The 24615-nt window shown below is 42.8% G+C and overlaps 1 protein-coding gene across 2 annotated transcripts in view; it reads right to left on the reverse strand.

Annotated features, from left to right (window-relative positions):
- The window catches only part of ercc6 (excision repair cross-complementation group 6), a 52966-nt gene extending 37085 nt beyond the window's left edge, over positions 1 to 15881 (reverse strand). The window contains exons 1-8 of one of the 2 annotated variants that reach the window (XM_029753345.1): positions 15511 to 15881; positions 14669 to 14886; positions 12183 to 12411; positions 11877 to 11997; positions 11523 to 11637; positions 7064 to 7233; positions 6879 to 6989; positions 6274 to 6716 (exon numbers count right to left, since the gene is read on the reverse strand). In XM_029753345.1, the coding sequence (XP_029609205.1) occupies positions 6274 to 6716; positions 6879 to 6989; positions 7064 to 7233; positions 11523 to 11637; positions 11877 to 11997; positions 12183 to 12411; positions 14669 to 14876 (1397 nt within the window). In that variant the 5' untranslated portion in view covers positions 14877 to 14886; positions 15511 to 15881. The remainder of the gene's footprint in view (positions 1 to 6273; positions 6717 to 6878; positions 6990 to 7063; positions 7234 to 11522; positions 11638 to 11876; positions 11998 to 12182; positions 12412 to 14668; positions 14887 to 15510) is intronic. The other variant, XM_029753346.1, reaches the window with a different exon arrangement.
- Between the last annotated feature and the right edge of the window lie 8734 nt (positions 15882 to 24615).

Below are 24615 nucleotides of genomic sequence, written 5' to 3' on the forward strand. Positions count from 1 at the left end.
TGACAGGGGGCGTGGCTAGGTCTGTGTGGAAAGCGGCAGAGATGACCCAAGTAGCGAACACTAGCGGTTCTGGGGGGGGGGGGGGGGGGGGGGGGGGGGGGGGGGGGGGGGGGGGGGGGGGGGGCAGGGGGGGTCAGTGCCCCTGTGACAACAATTTTGGATCCCCTTGTGGCCTCCCTAAATGTGGAGTATGAAATAATTTTTACATCAAATTTTTGCTATCGTTCTTTTTTTACATCCATTATTAGACAGTGGCAACGCGGAACATGGTCTTATGCCTGCAATGCAGTGAAGAAAACGATGACAACAATAACGTCTAATGTAACTGGCCCCTCTAACAGTACAACTGGCCCCAGCTTGCCCCCCCCCCCAGTTGAAATGGTCTAGAACCACCACTGGTAGCAAAGTAAACTATAAAAATGGATGTTACACACTGCCTATCACATTTAACAAACCAAATATTCAAATACCGGTATAGAAGGTAAAGTAAAAACACAAACCTGTCCGGGCATCAATACCATGAGTATACCGCCCAGCCCTAACTAAGGTCAATAAAAAAAAAAAAAATTGTTGAATTCCTTTTTAATGCCTGGATTCCGTGAGGGCCCTAATTATCATGGACCAGAATGAGGCTCTCCACTACTTATTGCTGCAGCGATGATTCACTATCTTCATCGAATATTTTCATAATTTATCTGCAGATAATCGCAAAAAGCTAGGCCTACCAGTAGCCTATGCAAATTAGGGAGCCAAATGAGCAGCTCTCTCACCGATGAGATTCAGTAAACCACACTGACTTTAGCGTCACTTTCTGGAAAGTAGGCTACGACGCCACGTGGCTGGCTTAAATGTAACACGCAAAAGAAAAGAAAAATGTTCGAGAAAACAATAATACAAATAAGGCTAAGTGGATTTCGACTCATTGTTACCACTGACATGACATGGGACGTGCAAATTCACGAGCATCATGCTTTTTCCCTCCTCCCTGTAAAGAAATTAGACTGCAGGCAACCAACCAGAGTGCACACAAATTGTACCGGGAGGCTGAACAGACAGCAGACTTCATTGACCGGTCATCGCTAGCTTTGTGACCGACAGGCGCCTATCCTTTCAATACATTGCTAGAAGATGCATATTGTTCATTCTAGCGGGAGAGGGCTTGAGTAGCGAATTGAAACTTAAATTAAAAAAATAGCCTAGTTAATATGAAGTGGAAAAAGTAGCCAGTTGAAAACGAGTATGTAACCGGCTGATTAGCCGCAGTCGGCAGGAATGGAAAACAGTGCTTCCATTATTTACCAGAAATTAGTGTGAAAGTACTAAGGTTTTCCCACTAGATGCTGCGGTTCCTGATACTTTTATCCATTTTGCTGCTCTCCTGTGTTTATTAAATGGATAAAACATATTCTTAGCAACTTTAGGTAAAAAAAACTATATATTTTGCTCATGGTGAAAATAAATTGTGCGGTCATCCTCACAATTCAACCCAGTCCTCTACGAAAGCAATTCAGTTTGTCCTTCTATTAGGCTAAATTTGTGTCCAGGAAAACAGCCCCTCTGTGTGTGTGGTTTATTTCCTTAAAAAAAAGGTATGGATTAGTTAAACCAACAGCAGTTCTATGGTTTCAATGTTATGTTCTCTAATGGTCTTCAAAGAGTTAAAGTCCCAAACACACACTGTATAGTGTTCTGCAAGGGTAATTGTATTGGGCTGGGTTTAAAGGTAAATGTCACTAATCACACTACATAGAGATGTTTTCTAATAATTGTATTGAAAAATATACAACTGCCATGCAATGGTTTATAATTGTATTATTTTATTAGGACTCACAGCATTTTAGAGACACTAGCCCATTTCTCCATCAAAGTTTTGGGCTTGTAGAAAAAGCCTTCATATATGAACTGCCATTTGGACTATTTAAGGAGAGCTGGGTTGAAGCATTAGGTTGCTAAGAAAAGGACAAACTGAATTGCTTTCATAGAGGACTGGCTTGACCACACAATTTATTTTCATCATGAGCAAAAGCTATTGGTTTTCTACCCAAAGTTGCAAAGAAAATGTTGCGATCCATTTAATAAACACAAGAGACCAGAAAAATTGATAAAAGGGTATGCTGGCAGCAGCAGGAAAAGCAGCATCTAGTGGGAAAAACCTGGTACTTAAACACAAAATTATGGTAAATAATGCAAGTGACTTCAATGGCTAATTTCTCTAAATGGGGGGGAAAAAACAACCAGATTCACAGGAAATACATCACAAGGGATGAAGAAGCAATTATGCAAACACATCTTTAAACTACACTGAACAAAAATATAAATGTAACATGTAAAGTGTTGGTCCCATGTTTCAAGAGCTAAATAACAGATCCCAAAAACGTTCAATACGCACAGAAAGCTTATTTCTGAAAAATGTTGAGCACAAATTTGTTTACATCCTTGTTGATGAGCATTTCTCCTTTGCCAAGATAATCCACCCACCTGACAGCTGTGGCATATCAAGAAGCTGATTAAACAGCATGGTCATTACACAGGTGCACCTTGTGCTGGTGACAATAAAAGGCCACCCTAAAATGCGCAGTTATGTCACACAACGCCACAGATGACTAAAGTTGAGGGCGCGTGCAATTGGCATGCTGACTACAGGAATGTCCACCAGTGCTGTTGCCAGAGAATGTAATATTAATTTATCTACCTTAAGCCGCCTCCCAACGTTGTTTTAGAGAATTTGGCAGTACGTCCAACTGGCCACAGAACCACAGACCAAGTGTATGGAATCGTGTGGGCGAGCGGTTTGCTGATGCCAACGTTGTGAACAGAGTGCCCCATGGTGGCGGTGGGGTTATAGTATGGGCAGGCATAAGCTACGAACAACAAACACAATTGCTTTTTATCGATGGCAATTTGAATGCACAGAGATACAAGGATCTGTACACAATTCCTGGAAGGTGAAAATGTCCCAGTTCTTCCATGGACTGCATACTCACCAGACATGTTACTCATTGAGCATGTTTGGGATGCTCTGGATTGACGTGTACAACAGTGTGTTCCAGTTCCTGTCAATATCCAGAAACGTCGCACAGCCAATGAAGAGAAGTGGGACAACATTCCACAGGCCACAATCAACAGCCTGATGAACTATATGTCAAGAAGATGTGTTGCGCTGGACGAGGCAAATGGTGGTCACACCAGATACTGACTGGTTCTCTGATCCTCGTCCCTACTTTTTTTTTTATTAAAAAAGGTATCTGTGACCAACAGATGCATATTTATATTCTCAATCATGTGAAATCCATAGTTTAGGGCCTAATGAATTTATTTCAATTGACTCATTTCCTTATATGAACTGTAACTCAGTAAAATCTTAGAAATTGTTGCATGTTGCATTTATATTTTTGTTCTGTATACTTGTTAAACATAGAAAACTGATACTGTATACTGGTTATTGGGGTGGGATTGGTGTGTGTGGGGGGGGGGGGGGGGGGTCCGTGGGTAGCTTTTGACTATTTTATTGGATTCCTAATGTCTTACCAGGTTTCGATACTGCGACCAGTTTGACTTGGCAATGCGACAAACATTGATAAATCAGGTTAGTTTTTGGTTCACAATTTGCTTTTTTAATCATCATGATTTCTTTAAACAGTAATGTGCAATTTACCAAAAATAAACAAACTTTCTGAAGAGGCAACAACAGCATGGGAATGCCCATGGCAGTGTGTGTCAGGACCCGATGTTGAACACAGTTTGTGCCTAGAAAGTTTGTTATATCAAGTACTTATCATACGCTCGCTGCACTCGTATAACCTATAGATATTCTGTCGGGCAGTTGGTTGTTGCGTGGAGCGAAGACCGACAGCGGTAGGAAAGATGTTCCAAGTTGTGATATCTACCAGTAAATGCCAAGGCAAGAATGTGTATGCAAATCAGGAATTTAAAAAGTTCAAAGTCTCATTTGAATATTTGCAATGCGCAATTCAGTCATCATGGAATAGCCTACCTTGAAAATCCGACATTGCCTCTAGGCTCTTTGGTCCTTGAAGTAATTTATGTTATGGTAGCCAATTTAGAAGTTTTACTGTTCCAATATAATTACTCTGCGATTTCATTTCTGATCAGATTTTATGAGAGATATTGGCACTTTCATTTGTTTCCCGCCATCTCAAATAAAGGGTGTTGCCCTAGTCTGTTGAGGTAAAAACCATATGCGGTTATTATGAGCAAGACAACATCGAATGTTGCCTTCAACTTGGTTTTCCATACAATGCGTTCCATTAAAAGGGAATCAGGTTTTTAATAGCTTTTCGTTTTAACACATGATACAGTAATCCCTCAATAACTCTTCAACATTTCAAATGGGGAGACTGACTAGCTACCACATGGACAGACTTCATTAGTGTGTGTCGGGAGCATGCAGTCGATTTAGTATGACATATTTTACAACGTAGAAATAGTGTGAATGTCAATGCAGCGGGTAGGCCTATTAAAATCATTATGCATGTTTTTTTTTATATACATTTTGGACCTATTATAGGCTATTACAACAATTCAATAGGGAATTACAATGAAGTGCTTTGATAAAGTCATTTAAAGTCCTTGAATTTGACTTGCCAATGTCTGTATGAACCATGCATAGGCTACTTGATCAGCCCGCAAATGAAAGATAAAAGTATCGTGATATTGTTAGAGGGGTAAAGATAAAGATTTTTGTTCGGGGGCCAGGCAAGTATTAACCCTGCCGAAAGGAACATAGTAGAATAGATAGAGTATCGCTACCAGACGCACACACATCAGCAGAAGAACTAGAAAGTAGCCTATGCCCTACTGGCAGAATCATGATAATTTGAATCAATCCAGTGGCCATTTGTTTTGAAAACTCCATCACAAGTGCACTACAGAAACACCGCTAGCCAAACAACTGTCTGGCTGGTGCACACCTGAACCGAAGGGTAAATACACAATGTTTTTTTGTTTTTACATTTCTTCGATTTTTCCCAGACCTAAACAATGGTCCCCTGGTGTGGTTTAAGCATTATTGTGGACTTAAAACACAATGGAATGTTCTGAGAGGAAAAACCTTCAATTTTTTTTCCCAATTCTGCCCTCTAGAGGATTTCGCAGAAATGAACACATGGCACTTAGATTTTGCACTTTATTTTAACACTATTTTCTATGCCGTTGCAGTAAATCTATCCAAATCAATGTAAGAACACAAGGGCATGCTAATTTAAAACGACGGCTAGTCATTATTAGCCCAGTTCTGGATGGAATGCCGGCACATTATGGGACACAGGCCAAGTCATTATCAAATCATGTGCTGGTGCCACCAACTGAAAAAGTTGGTAACACCAGTGCCACCAGTTGGAAAAAGTTAGCGCAGAACCCTGCTTACTCATTGTTATGAAGAATTATGGTCCAAATCGAATGTCCGGTACTATTTATTGAAGATTATATGAATCTTTTAAGTTTAAATGGACAATTTGGGTGCAATACATTTATTTCATAGAGATCAAATTACATTTCAACAAAATAATCTTTCAGGAATTATATTCTTATTTGTTTACAACTACATAAACTATTTCAGAACAATCTGAGAGGTTGGGTGTCATGGCTTGCTGAAATGACAGGGAATGACCCCCCTACCATCAGTACCCAGAGCGGTGATGTATTATCATTCCAACTGTGTAGCTTGTAGTGCAGAGAAAGGACACATGCCAACACTATTTAGTTAGTGTCTATAAATATGTAATCTTGTTAGCACTGTCTTAATATTAAATGTGTGCAGTAGTTTTGGGGGATATTTGGGGAGACCTCTTCTACAACATGCTACTCCAAATATCTCGATAGCCGATATAATCGTTTCACACCGTTAATGACTAGATAACTACAGACTGCAATTTGTGCTTATTTACAATATTATAGTTGAATTCTAATTAAATAAGTATGACAAAACAATAAGGCTTAGTTCATTCATTTAGACTTACTTTTTAACATATTCATACAGCCTAACTAATAAAAATGCACCGCTTTGATTTGAAAAGCTCAAAGAGTATAGTCTTGCATGTCTCTCCAAAAAATTAAGAGGTAAGGACTAACCTACTAGTGATTAGGCTACACCTTTAACATCAGTTTTTTGCCCTGCCCAGCTCTTCTATGTTTGAATGTGTTTTCATAGGAATGTTCCAAAGTTGGTGTTGGCAGCCTGGATGCTGATAAGGTAAATTTACAGGTAGATGGTGTGTGTTTACAATATACTCTGTGAAAGCACATTTTTTTTACCGTATCCTCTGTTTGAAGAACTCCACATCTCCGTCGTCTTTCTTCAGCTTCTCTTTTCCCTTTTTCCCTGAACCCTCGTCTTCCTCTGAGCTGTCAGGGTAATACTCCTCGTCACGCTCTCTCCTTTTCCCCTTCTTCCCCCCCTTTTCTTCACTCTTCTTCCTGTAGGGCTTTAACTCATAGTAGTCAACCTCATCCTCCTCTCCCCAGCCCTCATCTCGGTCCTCCCTCTCTTCTCTCTCGGGGTCCATCAGTTCATCACTGGGGAGGTACTCAGACCCCTCACTGTCCATCTCATCTCCCCCAGCTTGAAGCTTCGTCCTGGGCTTGGGGATCGGCGTGACCCCCTTACCCGGGGCCTTAGGGTGGGCCTTCAGAGCGGTCCTCTGCAGCTTACGCATTCGCTTCTGGAGCTTGTTATCCACAGAGTAGGAGGGGAGAGCCTAGTAATGGTATGAATGATGATAAACATAGTCATAATAATAATAATAATAATAATCATGAAATGCATTAAGATATAATGCTTTTCACCATAAGTAGCCAGAGTCACAGATTCAGGAATGAATGGTACCTAAATCTCCACACACACACACAAAATCACCCACCGCTCCGTTGGTCTTTTTCCCTTCCTTGCCCACAGCAGTCTTCTTCTTCTTCTGCTTTAGCGGTGCAGGTCTCTTCCTGTCCACCGCCATCTTAGCTTGGTCTGCCAGGTACTGAACAATAACAATAACACATCAATCAACCTATCAACCGATCAACCAATCAATGAAAAAAATGATCCACCTACAGCGTCGAAGCCAGAGTTTTCAGACAGCATGAACTTGCGTGGTTCCTTCTTCTCCTCCTTCTGAGGGACCCTCGTTCCAAACGGTGTCATGTGACCTGTCCGGATTAGCTCCTCCCACTCCGTCTCCTGTGCCGGCATCAGCATACTGCCCAGAGTAGATGGGCCGGGCTCTGTTAGAACAAAATAGGTTCAATATTTTAAATCATGTTTACATGCTGTTTCACCCACTTTATATGTATATACTGTATTGTAGTCATGGCTCATCCTATTATAACTACTGCTGTACACACATTTTCTATTAATATACTGTCCATACACACCATTATATATACACTGAACAAAAATATAAATGCAACATGTAAAGTGCTGGTCCCATGTTTCATGAGCTGAAATAAAAAAATCTCAGAAATGTTCCATATGCACAAAAAGCTTATTTCTCTCAAATGTTGTGAACAAATTTGTTTATATCCCTGTTAGTGAGTATTTCTCCATTGCCAAGATAGTCCATCCACCTAAAAAGGTGTGGCATATCAGCAAGCTGATTAAACAGCATGATCATTACACAGGGAGGGAAAATAACAATTAGTCTTAGTTGTGTGTTTAGGGTCATTGTCATGTTGGAAGGTGAACCGTTGCCCCAGTCTGATGTCCTGAGCAGGTTTCCATCAAGGATCTCTCTGTACTTTGCTCTGCTAAGCTGTCCCTCGATCCTGACTAGTCTCCCAGTCGTCACTGAAAAAAATTAACACAGCATGATGCTGCCACCAACATGCTTCACCGTAAGGATGGTGACAGGTTTCCTCCAGACGTGATGCTTGTCATTCAGGCCAAAGAGTTCAATCTTGGTTTCATCAGACCAGAGAATCTTGTTTCTCATGGCTGAGAGTCCTTTAGGTGTCTTTTGGCAAACTCCAAGCGGGCTGTCATATGCCTTTTACTGAGGACTGGCTTTCGTCTGGCCACTCAACCATAAAGGCCTGATTGGTGGATTGCTGCAGAGATGGTTGTCCTTCTGGAAGGTTCTCCTATCTCTACAGAGGAACTCTGGAGCTCTGTCAGAGTGACCAACGGGTTCTTGATCACCTCCCTGACCAAGGCCCTTCTCCCCAATTGCTCAGTTTGGCTGGGCGGCCAGCACTAGGAAGAGTCTTGGTGGTTCCAAACTTCTTCCATTTAAGAATGATGGTGGCCACTGTGTTCTTGGGGACCTTCAAATGCTGCTGACATTTCTTGGTACCCTTCCCCAGATCTGTGCCTCGACATAATCCTGTCTCGGAGCTCTACGGACAATTCCTTCGACTTTATGGCTTAATTTGTTCAATTTTAGAATAAGGCTATAACATAACAAAATGTGTAAAAAGTGAAGCGGTCTGAAAACCTTCCGGATGCACCATATATACAGTACCAGTCAAAAGTTTGGACACACCTATTCAATAATTTTTTTTTTTTTGTATTTGTATTTTGTTTTCTAAATTGTGGAAAACAATGAAATCATGTAGTAACCAAAAAAAAGTGTTAAACAAATCAGAATGTATTTTATATGAGATTCTTTACAGTAGCCACCCTTCGCCTAAATGACAGCTTTGCACATTCTTGGCATTCTCTCAACCAGCTTCATGAGGAAGTCACCTGGAATGCATTTTAATTAACAGGTCTGCCTTGTTAAAGGTTAATTTGTGGAATTTCTTTCCTTCTTAATGCGTTTGAGCCAATCAGTTGTGTTGTGACAAGGTAGGGGTGGGTATACAGAAGATATCCCTATTTGGTCAAATGCCAAGTCCATATTATGGCCAGAACAGCTCAAATAAGCAGAGAAACGACAGTCCATCATTACTTTAAGACATGAAGGTCAGTAATTCTGGAAAATATACATAACTTAGAAAATTTCTTCAAGTGCAGTCACAAAAACCATCAAGAGCTAATGATGAAACTGGCCTTCATTTTTTATTTAACTAGGCAAGTCAGCTTAGAACAAATTCGTATTTACAATGGCAGCCTACCCCGGCGAAAGCCGAACGATGCTGGACCAATTGTGCACCGCCCTATGGGACTCCCAATCAGGGCCGGACGTGATGCAGCCTGGATTCAAACCAGGTCCTGCAGTGATGCGTCTTGCACTGAGATGCAGTGTCTTAGACCACTGCGCCACTTGACTCATTGTCGAATTGCTGCAAAGAAACCACTACTAAAGGACACCAATAAGAAGAAGAGACTTGCTTGGGCCAAGAAACACAAGCAATGGACATTGGACCGGTGGAAATTAGTCCTTTGGTCTGGAGTCCAAATTTGCGATTTTTGGTTCCAACCGCTGTGTCTTTGTGAGACGTAGAGTAGGTGAATGTATGACCTCCACATGTGTGGTTCCCACCGTGAAGCATGGAGGAGGTGGTGTGATGGTGCTTTGCTGGTGACACGGTTTGGGATTTATTTAGAATTCAAGGTACACTTAACCAGCATGGCTACCACAGCATTCTGCAGTGATACGCCATCCCATCTTGTTTGCGCTTAGTGGGACTATCATTTGTTTTTCAACAGGACAATGACTCAACACACCTCCAGGCTGTGTAAGGGCTATTTGACCAAGAAGGAGAGTGCTGCATCAGATGACCTGGCCTCCACAATCACCCGCCCTCAACCCAATTGAGATGGTTTGAGATGAGTTGGACCACAGAGTGACGGAAAAGCAACCAACAAATGCTCAGCATATGTGGCAACTCCTTCAAGACTGTTGGAAAAACATTCCAGCTGAAGCTGGTTGAGAGAATGCCAAGAGCGTGCAAATGCCAAGTGTGTCATTAAGGCTAATTTGAAGAATCTCAAATATGTTTTGATTTGTTGAACACTTTTTTGGTTAGATGACTCATATGGGTTATTTCATAGTTTTAATGTCTTCACTATTATTCTACAATGTAGAAAATAGTCAAAATAAAAGAAAACCCTTGAATGAGTAGGTATATATATATAAAAAATAATATATATATATATATATAAAAAATAATATATATATATATATATATATATATATATATATATATATATATATATATATATATATATATTAGTACCACATATATATATTAGTACCACAAAAGTTTGGACACCTACTCATTTCAAGGGTTTTGGCAAGTCAGAAGTTGACATACACTAAATTGACTGCCTTTAAACAGCTTGGAAAATTACAGAAAATGATGTCATGGCTTTAGACGCTTCTGATAGGATGTATTTCAAGGTCTACCTTCCAACTCAGTGCCTCTTTGCTTGACATCATGGGAAAATCAAAAGAAATCAGGAAAAAAAAATTGTAGCTCCACAAGTCTGGGTCATCCTTGAGAGCAATTTCCAAATGCCTGAAGGTACTACCTTCATCTGTATAAACAATAGTACACAAGTATAAACACCATGGGACCACACAGCTGTCATACCGCTCAGGAAGGAGACGCATTCTGTCTTCTAGAGATGAACGTACTTTGGTGTGAAAAGTGCAAATCAATCCCAGAACAGCAAAAGACCTTGTGAAGATGCTGGAGGAAACAAGTACAAAAGTATCTATATCCACAGTAAAACGAGTCCTCTATCGACATAACCTGAAAGGCCGCTCAGCAAGGAAGAAGCCACTGCTCCAAAACCGCAATAAAAAATCCAGACTACGGTTTGCAACTGCACATGGGGACAAAGATTTACTTTTTTGAGAAATGTCCTCTGGTCTGATGAAATAAAAATAGAACTGTTTGACCATAATGACCATTGTTATGTTTGGAGGAAAAATGGGGAGGCTTGCAAGCCTAAGAACACCATCCCAACCGTCAAGCACGGGGGTGGCAGCATCATGTTGTGGGGGTGCTTTGCTGCAGGAGGGACTGGTGCACTTCACAAAATAGATGGCATCATTAGGGAGGAAAATGATGTGGATATATTGAACCAACATCTGAAGACATCAGTCAGGAAGTTAAAGCTTGGTTGCAAATGGGTCTTCCAAATGGACAATGACCCCAAGCATACTTCCAAAGTTGTGGCAAAATGGCTTAAGGACAACAAAGTCAAGGTACTGGAGTGGGCATCACAAAGCCCTGACCTCAATCCTATAGAAATTTTGTGGGCAGAGCTGAAAAAGCGAGTGCGAGCAAGGAGGCCTACAAACCTGACTCAGTTACACCAGCTCTGTCAGGAAGAATGGGCCAAAATTCACCCAACTTATTGTGGGAAGCTTGTGGAAGGCTACCCGAAACGTTTGACCCAAGTTAAACAATTTAAAGGCAATGCTACCAAATACTAATTGAGTGTATGTAAACTACTGACCCACTGGGAATGTGATGAAAGAAATAAAAGCTGAAATAAATTATTCTCTCTACAATTATTCTGACATTTCACATTCTTAAAATAATTTAGAGACCATAGAGTACGGAGAATGTGCAGAGAATGGGACAGGGCAAAAAGATCCCTTTAGTGAGAAGTAACTCACCTTCGTCCCCATCGTCCTCCAGCAGTAGCTCAGCCTCTATCTTCTGTGTGTCCTCTCCCCCCAGGATGGCCTGTAGTCTCCTCTGCTTTGCTCTGATCTTCTTCAATTGCTTCTCCTGCAGAGAGACATCTTCATCTTGAATATCATCATCATCATCAACAACATCATCATAACCAGTCCCATCATCACTTATCCAGGACAGGAGGAGCATCAAATCAGGAGACAGAAAGTGCTAGCCACAAGAGGATCCGCAACAAGCGGACACTAGTAAACTTAACAAGAGCTAATCCATTGAAGAACAGTGGATCACGGCTTGCATAGCACAGCCACATTCCTTACAGCAGTTTTCCTCACCTTGTTCTCTTTCTGCCGTCTGACAGACTCCATCTGCCTGTTTATGTCTTTACTGGAAGTAGAGTAGGGAGTCAGCTGCTCTATGATCTTATTAATGTGCTTCAGAGCTGCCATACATGACCTGGAACACACACACATACATTAGTACAGAACTGACACGGGTGCAGCCTGACCGATACCTGCTCCAACTACAATTATACCCCAGCACCTCTTCTGTACTCTACTGCTCTACCAACCCAGTTCTAACCCTTAGACTTAGCTAGATTACCCTTCACCCAGCCAAGCCAAAGGCCATACCCTCCATACCTGACATCGTCCAGTACAGACTGGTACTCCTTCTCTGCCTCAGCCTTGGCTGCAGCCTGGCTGGCCTCGTGTATGGCCTGGTCCACCTGCTGCAAGACCCCCTGCTCCAATACATCCTGGTCGTACACGGCGACGCCCAGACCCTGCAGCTCTGCAGCCCCGGAGCTGGCACTGACAGCCTGGATACGCTGACGGTCAATGTGTAGCAGGGCTCCAGACTTCTTAATGGCTAAGAACAGAGTACAGACACACACGGTCACTGTCACTAAGAACAACAGAGGAGTAATGATATAATGGCGTCGGAGGTCTCCAACTGTTATTTGTAACTTTTTTGTACATGTTTCTGCCACCGCCTCATATGACCGAAAAGAGCTTCTAGATATCAGGACAACGATTACTCACTTCGTACTAGCGAGTCGGACTTGAAGGATTTACTTCAGACACCCGACAAGGCCCAAATCCCCGTAATTCGCATGAGAAAGAGACAGAGATATCAGGGACGTAGGTCGCGGTGCCTTATAAGGATCCGACAGGCGAGTGGGTAATCTGTCTCTACCATCAGTCCTATTAGACAACTTACTTGGATAACAAAATAGACGAGCTACGATCACAAATATCCTACTAACGGGACATTAAAAACGGCAATATCTTATGTTTCACAGACTACAAAGGGAAGCACAGCCGCGAGCTGCCCAGTGACACGAGCCTACCAGACGAGCTAAATTACTTCTATGCTCACTTCGAGAAAAGCAACACTGAAGCACGCATGAGAGCATCAGCTGTTCCTGGAAGACTGTTTGATCACGCTCTCCGTAGCCGACGTGAGTAAGACCTTTAAACAGGTCAACATTCACAGGGCCAGACGGATTACCAGGATGTGTGCTCCGAGCATGCGCTGACCAACTGGCAAGTGTCTTCACTGACATTTTCAAACTGACCCTGACGGAGTCTGTAATACCAACATGTTTCAAGCAGACCACCATATTCCCTGTACCCAAGAACACTAACGTAACTTGCCTAAAAGACAATCGACCAGTAGCACTCACGTCTGCAGCCATGAAGTGCTTTGAAAGACTGGTCATGGCTCACATCAGCATCATTATCCCAGAAACCCTAGACCCACTCCAATTTGCATACCACCCAAACAGATCCACAGATGATGCAATCTCTATTGCACTCCATACTACCCTTTCCACCTGGAAAAAAGGAACACCTATGTGAGAATGATATTCATTGACTGCAGCTCAACATTCAACACCATAGTGCCCTCAAAACTCATTAAGCTAAGGGCCCTGGGACTAAACACCTCCCTCTGCAACTGGATCCTGGACTTCCTGACGGGCCGCCTCAGGTGGTAAGGGTAGGTAACAACACATCTGCCACACTGATCCTCAACACAGGGGCCCCTCAGGGGTGCATGCTCAGTCCCCTCCTGTACTCCCTGTTCACTCATGACCGCATAGCCAGGTACGACTCCAACACCATCATTAAGTTTGCCGATGACACAACAGTGGTAGGCCTGATCACCGACAACGATGAGACAGCCAATAGGGAGGAGGTCAGAGACATGGTAGTGTGGTGCCAGGATAACAACCTCTCCCTCAATGTGATCCAAGACAAGATGATTGTGGACTACAGGAAAAGGAAGATCAAGCACGCCCCCATTCTCATCGACGGGGCTGTAGTGGAGCAGGTTGAGAGCTTCAAGTTCCTTGGTGTCCACATCACCAACAAACTCTCATGGTCCAAACACACCAAGACAGTCGTGAAGAGGGCACGACAAAGCCTATTCCCCCTCAGGAGACTGAAAAGATTTAGCATAGGTCCTCAGAACCTCAAAAAGTTATATAGCTGCACCATCAAGAGCATCCTGACTGGTTGCATCACTGCCTGGTATGGCAACTGCTCGGCCTCCGACCGCAGGGAACTAGAGGGCAGTGCATACAGCCCAGTTCATCACTGGGGGAAAGCTTCCTGCCATCAAGGACCTCTATACCAGACAGGTGTCAGAGGAAGGCCCTAAAATTGTCAAAGACTCCAACCACCCTAGTCATAGAGTGTTCTCCTTGCTACCACATAGCAAGCGCTACTGGAGCGCCAAGTCTAGGTCCAAAAGGCTTCTTAACAGCTTCTCCCTTCAAGCCATAAGACTCTGAACAGCTGATCAAATGGCTACCCAGACTATTTGTATCCCCCCCCTTTACGCTGCTGCTGCTACTCTGTTATTATCTATGCAGTCACTTTAACTCTACCTACATGTACATATTACCTCGACTAACCTGTGCCTCCACACATTGACTCTGTACCGGTACCCCGTGTATATAGCCTCGCTACTGCTATTTTACTGCTGTTCTTTTTCACTTATCAATTTTTTTACTTAACACTTATTTTTCTTAAAACGGCATTGTTGGTTATGGGCTTGTAAGTAAGCGTTTCACTGGAAGATTTGATTTGAGTTTGTGAACCCAGACTATCCGTCTTCTTACCACTGCTGCCCTCCCCAGATCCAGTGCCATCTGGGCAGGCCATTGCAGGCTGCTCAGTGTCCCCCTGGCTGGTCCCAGTGATGGAGATTGAGCATCCAGCAGTTCCTCTGTTTGCCCCATCCTCCTCCATTCCTCCCGGGGTGAGAGCAGCACTCGCCGGGTTGAAGAGGGAAAGAGGAACCTGGTCCTCAGTATCTTCTACTGGCATCTTGTTACATCTTGAGACAGAAAGATTAAACCATCTAATTCAACTGCAGTGCAAATACACAGATACACACAGGGAAAGAGATGTGAACAGATTGCAAAATTACACATGGCTCTTTAATCTGTAGCTATGGCTATCGATTTCGAAGACTATTTCAGCTCTAAACTACACACTTACCAGTAGCTAGCTAAATAAATAGAATATGTCATGACTTGATTTTAAAAGAATCCATTCAGCTCTCTCTAGCTGCTGTAGTTATTCCACTAGATTAGGTCCAATCGCTAACATTAGCTAGATTACAGACTCATAATTTGAACGTTAGCAGTTAGCTAACTAAGTTAGATATGTAACGTTTGCTAGCTATTATCAATAACGTTATCAGTTCAATCTTGTTTTATTTATTAACTACAAGTTCAACCTTACTAACTAGTTACATTCCCAAGCTAGTAGCTAGCTAATTAGCTAGATAGTTGTGTCAGAAACGTTGTCGACAGCAAATTCATTGTTGACAGAAAATAGTCTAGTCTCTATCAATGAAACGAGGCTGATATAAAAGTTCGCCCATTTCAGTTACATTACAATTACAATGAAATACAAAAAGTAATGTTAATGTCTTTAGCCTAGCTATGATACTTACAAATCGCGAAGTTACACAACATAGCAACCTGGCTACTCCTATTGTGATGCTATCCACTAGATAGCACAGCCACAAAGTCAAAATGGTCTATATCGTATAATTTTTATACAAATGTATGAAAACAAAAATGTTCTTTTAAGTCTTAATTTAGGGTTAGGCATAAGGTTAACCGTGTGGATAGGTTTAAAATCCAATTTTAAGGAGATATCTTTTTTTTCTTCTACGATGAGGTTTAACGGCGGTTGGCATCCATTAAATGTGGCATTACTGCCACCTACACTTCTTTCCTATGGTATATTGGCGATTACACATCCGCCACCTACCATACGGCGTGGAAACCGCGTTTCTTCTTCGTCTTCGTCTTCTTCTTCTTCGATGGTGTTTAACGACGGTTGGCATCCAATTGTAATGGTGCATTACCGCCACCAGCTGGACGCGGTATTGTATAAGAAACCAAAAAAAACATTTCGGGAAAGGGGTAAATGACATCATACAAAATAAAATACATCAACTAAGAAAACCCATCACACTTCTTCAATTACAGTCCACTCCAAAATAGATCCCTACACAGGCTCAGGGGCCTGTGATGATGGTACATTCACCGACAGGATTTCTTGCACCGCCTCAGCTGTGAATTCATGAAGACCCAAAAAACGTTCAGCGGCATTCACAGTGATTCCAATTTTCTTAGACTTCTTCTCCACTTGTGCTGTACAGTTTATGACCATTGCAATAAATAATAGTAAGTCCACCTTTTTAACATGTAGCATTTCACTATCCCCCAGTTTATGAGAAACCTTCACTGGTTGTGGTGGCTATACGACTATTGTTTCTTCCCTGCCACTCATTCCTTCCAATTTTCTCACCGCCTCCAAATTGGATACACGCTGGACACGCTTTACCCTTGCCAGCTCATTCTCCTTCACCCTAACAGGGCACTCCAAGAATTCAGGCGCATGCTCACCTCCACAGTTGCAGCATTTCCCTTCATCTGGCATATGATATTCTTCCCTTCTGCACACACTTGCCACATGACCAACTCTTTCACATTTATGACACTGAAGGGGCTTGTGCACAAAAGCTCTTACAGGTTATCTCATGAATCCTAACTTTATTTGAGAAAGTAGAGACTCTTCATCAAAGAACAGTAGCATGGATGAAGTTAATTTATTTTCTCTGCCCACCATACAAGTCAGTCGACGTGTATCAACCAATCCATCGATATCTTCAGTATTATCCTCTGCCTTTATTTCTTGCGCCACCCCAGAAATACCCCCTTGATAGGCGCTCTGCTACGAAAATCCATGCAGGAAACATTCCACTCCGATGTCTTTTTTAGTCTTTAAACACTCTTCTTCTGCTCCACAGACATTCACATAAAAATAAGACCCCTTCTTGTTAGTCTCACCAAATCCACACTTTCCTCCAACACATTCCAGATTTTCCTGGAGACGTTAAACAGATTTTCCTAGTAGCATTGATCCAAAACCCTGACTCTGACCAAAAAAATGAGTGTAGGGGTTTCCTCTTTTCCAACATAGCTTTCTTAACTTCTCTTGTTTCCATTTTTAATCGCCACTGTAACCCACTCATTCTCACTTTCTTCACTATCAGTTGCAAACAAAACCTCAGTTTCCGCCATCTTCCATCCCGTCCTCAGTTCCTCTTCACATCTGCAAAGGATTCCACAAAAAAACTTTCAACACACAGGGTATCTTTTGTCTGGCAGCAAACATTTACTACAGGCTGTGGTGTATCCACTACCATCTCTTCACTGGCATCACTTTTTTTCTCTCAATTCTTTTGATTGCCTCCGCATAGGAGATTCAATTGACCGCTCTGACTTTTGCCACCACAATTTCCTTCGCCCTTACAGGGCACTCCAGGAACTCAGGATCATGATCCCCACCACAACTGCAACACCGTCGTTCTTCTACACACTGTTCTTCAGTATACTCTGTTCGTCTGCACACACTTGAAACACGGCCAAATCCTTTACAATTTTTACACAGCAGTAGTTTGGGACGAAATCTCTTACGGCGAATCTTTCATAACCAAGGTTCACATACGTAGGTAATTGCACTTAATCAATAAACGACCTGACCGACAGACTTTCTTCTTTTTCTCCATTCGGCCTTCGGGTCAGACGCCGGGCACCAACCACACCAGGAATTCTCTTCAGGTATTCAACTTAACCTCTCTAGGGTAGGGGGCAGTATTTGCACAGCCGGATAAAAAAACACACCCGATTTAATCTGGTTATTACTCCTGCCCAGAAACTAGAATATGCATATAATTGCTTGATTTGGATAGAAAACACCCTAAAGTTTCTAAAACTGTTTGAATGGTGTCTGTGAGTATAACAGAACTTATATGGCAGGCAAAAACCTGAGAAGACTCCTTACAGGAAGTGCCCTCTCTGACCATTTCTTGGCCTTCTACACTCTCTTTATTGAAAACTGAGGATCTCTGCTGTAACGTGACACTTCCTACGGCTCACCTAGGCTCTCAGAAGGTGGCAGAACGTTGAATGATGACTTTGCAGGCCATGGCTGAAAAACAGTAGCGCATTTGGTAAGTGGTCGATCAGAGAACAATGAGACAGGGGCGCGCGTGCACGAGAAGAGTCCATTTTAGATTTTTAGTCTTTGAACGAAAACAGGGTTTCCCGGTCGGAATATTATCGCTTTTTTACGAGAAAAATCGCATAAAAATTGATTTTAAACAGCGGTTGACATGCTTCGAAGTACGGTAATGGAATATTTAGAATTTTTTTGTCACGAAACGCATCGAGCGCGTAACCCTTCGGATAGTGTCTTGAACGCACGAACAAAACAGAGGATATTTGAACATAACTATGGATTATTTTGAACCAAACCAACATTTGTTATTGAAGTAGAAGTCCTGGGAGTGCATTCTGACGAAGAACAGCAAAGGTAATCCAATTTTTCTTATAGTAAATCTGAATTTGGTGAGGGCCAAACTTGGTGGGTGTCAAAATAGGTAGCCCGTGATGGCGGGCTATCTACTCAGAATATTGCAAAATGTGCTTTTGCCGAAAAGCTATTTTAAAATCGGACATAGTGATTGCATAAAGGAGTTCTGTATCTATAATTCTTAAAAGACTTGTTATTTTTTGTGTGAACGTTTATCGTGAGTAATTTAGTAAATTCACCGGAAGTTTGCGGTGGGTATGCTCATTCTGAATGTCACATGCTAATGTAAAAAGCTGTTTTTTTATATAAATATGAACTTGATTGAACAAAACATGCATGTATTGTATAACATAATGTCCTAGGAGTGTCATCTGATGAAGATCATCAAAGGTTAGTGCTGCATTTAGCTGTGGTTTGGGTTTATGTGACATTATATGCTAGCTTGAAAAATGGGTGTCTGATTATTTCTGGCTGGGTACTTTGCTGACATAATCTAATGTTTTGCTTTCGTTGTAAAGCCTTTTTGAAATCGGACAGTGTGGTTAGATTAACGAGAGTCTTGTCTTTAAAATTGTGTAAAATAGTCATATGTTTGAGAAATTGAAGTAATAGCATTTCTAAGGTATTTGAATATCGCGCCACGGGATTCCACTGGCTGTTGAGTAGGTGGGACGATTTCGTCCCACATACCCTAGAGAGGCTAAACATCCGTCATCACCCCTGAGATTACTCCTTTGACGGGTGCTCTACTCCGAAGTTCAAAATACAATACTCTGTTGTCCGGATTCTTTTGAGGCCAACTGCAATCTTCCTCTGCTCGTCAGAATACGATGAATAAAAATAAGACCACTCCTGGTCACTCTTACAGACTCCAGTTTTCCAAGCGAAAACTTCACAATTTTCAACACCTCAAACTGGATTCCCACATCTGCATCCTTATTCAACAACCGCTTCCCAACAAGAAGTGATTCATTATCATTTAAGCACCCATCATCCACTCCAATTTCAGATAATTATCCTCTTTGTTCCAGTTTTTGATATTACTGTTTTCCATTCAGAACATTCGTCAAATTTACTTGACGTGCTGCTTAATTCGAACTCATCAACCACTTCCGCCATCTTCCTCTCCTGACCTCCCGCTACCTAATCGACTGTGGTATAACTCCCTTATAAACTCAGCAAAAAAAGAAACGTCCCTTTTTCAGGACCCTGTCTTTCAAAGATAATTCGTAAAAATTCAAATAACTTCACAGATCTTCATTTGTAAAGGGTTTAAACACTGTTTCGCATGCTTGTTCAATGAACCATAAACAGTTAATGAACATGCACCTGTGGAACGGTCGTTAAGACTAACAGCTTACAGACGGTAGGCAATTAAAGTCACAATTATGAAAACTTAGGACACTAAAGAGGCCTTTCTACTGACTCTGAAAAACACCAAAAGAAAGATGCCTAGGGTCCCTGCTCATCTGCGTGAACGTGCCTTAGGCATGCTACAAGGAGGCATGAGGACTGCAGATGTGGCCAGGGCAATAAAATGAAATGTCTGTACTGTGAGATGCCTAAGACAGCACTACAGGGAGACAGGACAGACAGCTGATCGTCCTCGCAGTGGCAGACCACGTGTAACAACACCTGTACAGGGTCGGTACATCCGAACATCACACCTGCGGGACAGGTACAGGATGGCAACAACAACTGCCCGAGTTACACTAGGAACGAACAATCCCTCCATCAGTGCTCAGACTGTCCACAATAGGCTGAGAGAGGCTGGACTGAGGACTTGTAGGCCTGTTGTAAGGCAGGTCCTCACCAGACATCACCGGCAACAACGTTGCCTACGGGCACAAACCCACTGTCGCTGGACCAGACAGGCCTGGCAAAAAGTGCTCTTCATTAACAAGTCGCGGTTTTGTCTCACCAGAGGTGATGATCGGATTTGCGTTTATCGTCGAAGGAATGAGCATTACACCGAGGCCTGTACTCTGGAGCGGGAGCGTTACAGAGAAGACATCCTCCTCCTTCATGTGGTACCCTTCCTGCAGGCTAATCCTGACATGACCCTCCAGCATGACAATGCCACCAGCCATACTGCTCGTTCTGAGTGTTCTGAGTGTTCTGCCATGGCCAGCGAAGAGCCCGGATCTCAATCCCATTGAGCATGTCTGGAACCTATTGGATCGGAGGGTGAGGGCTAGGGCCATTCCCCCCAGAAATGTCCGGGTTCAACTTGCCGGTGCCTTGGTGGAAGAGTGGGGTAACATCTCACAGCAAGAACTGGCAAATCTGGTGCAGTCCATGGGGAGGAGATGCACTGCAGTACTTAATGCAGCTGGTGGCCACACCAGATACTGACTGTTACTTTAGATTTTGACCTCCCCTTTGTTGAGGGACACATTATTCCATTTCTGTTAGTCACATGTCTGTGGAACTTGTTCAATTGATGTCTCAGTTGTTGAATCTTGTTATTTTCATACAAATATTTACACATGTTAAGTTTGCTGAAAATAAATGCAGTTGACAGTAAGAGGATGTTTATTTTTTTTGCTGAGTTTAGAACATGAGAGAAAAATAATAATATTAATAAAAAAACAAATACCCTACCATTAACCCTACACTCACTAGGGTTAACTCCCGTGTGGCTCAGTTGGTAGAGCATGGTGTTTGCAACACCAGGGTTGTGGGTTCGATTCCCACAGGGGACCAGTACAGAAAAAAAAATGTATGAAATGTATGCATTCACTACTGTAAGTTGCTCTGGATAAGAGCATCTGCTAAATGACTAAAATGTTAATGTGAAAACCTACCAATATACTCTTCTATTTACTCTTACCTCAGGCCAACAGCTTGAAAGGATGGGATACCACCACTTAACACATCCTGTAACTCTCCTGACGTCAAGTATCGCAAACCCAAATACCTCTATGCACACCACCACCTCAATTTTCTGTGACTTACGTTCCATCCCTGCAGTTCAGTTGATAGCCATTGCTATAAATGCTAAAAATCCAATCTTTCTGAAGCATACAGTGAGGGAAAAAAGTATTTGATCCCCTGCTGATTTTGTACGTTTGCCCACTGACAAAGAAATGATCAGTCTAGGATGAGGAGGAATGCTTCCTATGACCCCAAGAACACCATCTCCACCGTCAAACATGGAAGTGGAAACATTATGCTTTGGGGGGGTTTTCTGCTAAGGGGACAGGACAACTTCACCGCATCAAAGGGACAATGGACGGGCCATGTACCATCAAATCTTGGGTGAGAACCTCCTTCCCTCAGCCAGGGCATTGAAAATGGGTCATGAATGGGTATTCCAGCATGACAATGACCCAAAACACACGGCCAAGGCAACAAAGGAGTGGCTCAAGAAGAAGCACATTAAGGTCCTGGAGTGGCCTAGCCAGTCTCCAGACCTTAATCCCATAAAAAGTCTGTGGAGGGAGCTGAAGGTTCAAGTTGCCAAATGTCAGCCTCGAAACCTTAATGACTTGGAGAAGATCTGCAAAGAGGAGTGGGACAAAATCCCTCCTGAGATGTGTGCAAACCTGGTGGCCAACTAAAAGAAACGTCTGACCTCTGTGATTGCCAACAAGGGTTTTGCCACCAAGTACTAAGTCATGTTTTGCAGAGGGGGTCAAATACTTATTTCCCTCATTAAAATGCAAATCAATGTATAACATTTTTGACATGCGTTTTTCTGGATTTTTTGTTGTTATTCTGTCTCTCACTGTTCAAATAAACCTACCATTAAAACTATAGGCTGATCATTTCTTTGTCCGTGGGCAAACGTACAAAATCAGCAGGGGATCAAATACTTTTTTCCCTCACTGTATATCACTTGTTGGCCTATCCCTCTGTACTGGTACAGATCTACTACTCACACCACTCCTTTCAGGATCCCTCCCCCTTGATCCATCTTCCTCTACTTTCTTCACTGCCTCAGCACACAACAACTTCTGCGCTACACTAACCCTGGAAACCTCAATCCTGCCTCTCTTGCACTGGACATTTCTGATCCCCAGCCCCATGGGCACTCCTACAATTAACACATATTGTACCACTAATTTCCCTAATACAACACATTCCTTTGTATCGTGCCCTTCTGCACACTGCTCACACCTAGGAACCTCCCTCCTACACACTGCTGCCACATACCCATAAGCTTGACACCTGTAACAGCATAATGTATTCAGCACAAAGCTCATACTGGATAACTTATATATCCTAATATCACTTTTGTCTTTGGCAAAGACAATAACAAAACTCTAAATGACAGACACCACTCACGCTACCCTGTCTGCGTCGCACTAAACAACGAGCATCACAAACACCGGGAATCTTCCCCTTCAGTTGGTCATCTTTCATATTTACCCCTTCCCCAGTAATCACTCCTCTCAATGGCACCCTTTCCTTGAGAGCAAAACAATGCACCTCTCTTGTCCCCATTCGTTTAACGCGGAGTGCCTGCTCCGTCTGACCAGCAGAAACACGAACAATTATCACAAGACCATTTCTGGTTACCTTCACTGATTCCACAGCACCCAACTCTGTTTTTACCCACCCCGAAACCACAGATGGAACAGCCAAAAGGCAAAGGTCCACTTTAAAAAATAAAAAAAAGTACTCCTACTGTCACAAACTCATCTTTATCCTGACCCTTAGTGGAAGCCTCGCGCTCCGAGGTAGAGACATTTTTGAAATCGTCAGGGTTTATTACTTTGTGGTTGTGGTAACTAGTGACAACCATTATGACACCTCGTAAATCTTTTTCGGTGACAACCATTGCTATGTACAGTGCATTTGGAATGTATTCAGACCCTTGACTTTTCCCACATTTTGTTACGTTACAGCCTTATTTTAAAATGGATTAAATCGTTTTTTCCCCTCATCAATCTATACACAATACCCCATAATGACAAAGAAAAAACAGGTTTCTAGAAATGTATGCACGTGTATTAGAAATGAAAACAGAAATATTACATTTACATAAGTATTCAGACCCTTTACTCAGTACTTCATTGAAGCACCTTTGGCAGCAATTACAGCCTCAAGTCTTCTTGGGTATGACGCTTCAAGCTTGGCACACCTGTATTTGGGGAGTTTCTCCCATGTTTCTCTGCAGATCCACTAAAGCTCTGTCAGGTTGGATGTTGAGCGTTGCTGCACAGCTATTTTCAGGTCTCTCCAGAGGTGTTCGGTTGGGTTCAAGTCCGGGCTCTGGCTTGGCCACTCATGGACATTCAGAGACTTGTCCCGAAGCCACTCCTGCGTTGGCTTGGCTGTGTGCTGGTGGGTCATTATCCTGTAGGAAGGTGAACATTCACCACAGTCTGAGGTCCTGAGCGCTCTAGAGCAGGTTTTCATCAAGGATTTGCCTGTACTTTGCTCCGTTCATCTTTCCCTCGGTCCCGACTAGTCTCCCAGTCCCTGCCACTGAAAACACCCACTGCCACCACCATGCTTCAACGTAGGGATGGTGCCAAGTTTCCTCCAGACGTGACACTTGGTGTTCAGGCCAAAGAGTTCAATATTGGTTTCATCAGACCAGATAATCTTGTCTCTCATAATCTGAGAGTTATTTCGGTGCCTTTTGGCAAACTCCAAGCGGGCTGTCATGTGCCTTTTACTGAGGAGTGGCTTCCTTCTGGCTGCTCTACTATAAAGGCCTGATTGGTGGAGTGCTGGAAGGTTCTCGCATCTCCACAGAGGAACTCTGGAGGTCTGTCAGGTCTGTCACCTCCCTGACCAAGTCCCTTCTCCCTCGATTGTTCAGTTTGGCCTGGCAGACAGCTCTAGGAAGAGTCTTGGTGGCTCCAAACTTCTTCCATTTAAGAATGATGGAGGCCGCTATGTTCTTGGGGACTTTCAATGCTGCTTTTGGGGGGGGGGGGGGGGGGGGGGGTGAGCTCCAATTAGAGGCAGCTGGTCATCGTTGTCTCTAATTGGGGATCATATTTAAGTGGTTGTTTTTGTGGGAGAGTATTTTGAGTAAGTGTATGTTGCACCTCTTCGTCACGGTTTGTTGTTTTGTTCATTAGTTTATTTGTATGTTTTGCATAGTTTCACAGGTGTAATAAAATGTGGAATGATACACACGCTGCGCTTTGGTCCCATTCTTCAGACAGCCGTGACACCGACTCTTTTCTCTGTATGTATCAACGATGTC

Source organism: Salmo trutta, chromosome 5, assembly GCF_901001165.1.
Source record: "Salmo trutta chromosome 5, fSalTru1.1, whole genome shotgun sequence".
NCBI lineage: Eukaryota > Metazoa > Chordata > Actinopteri > Salmoniformes > Salmonidae > Salmo > Salmo trutta.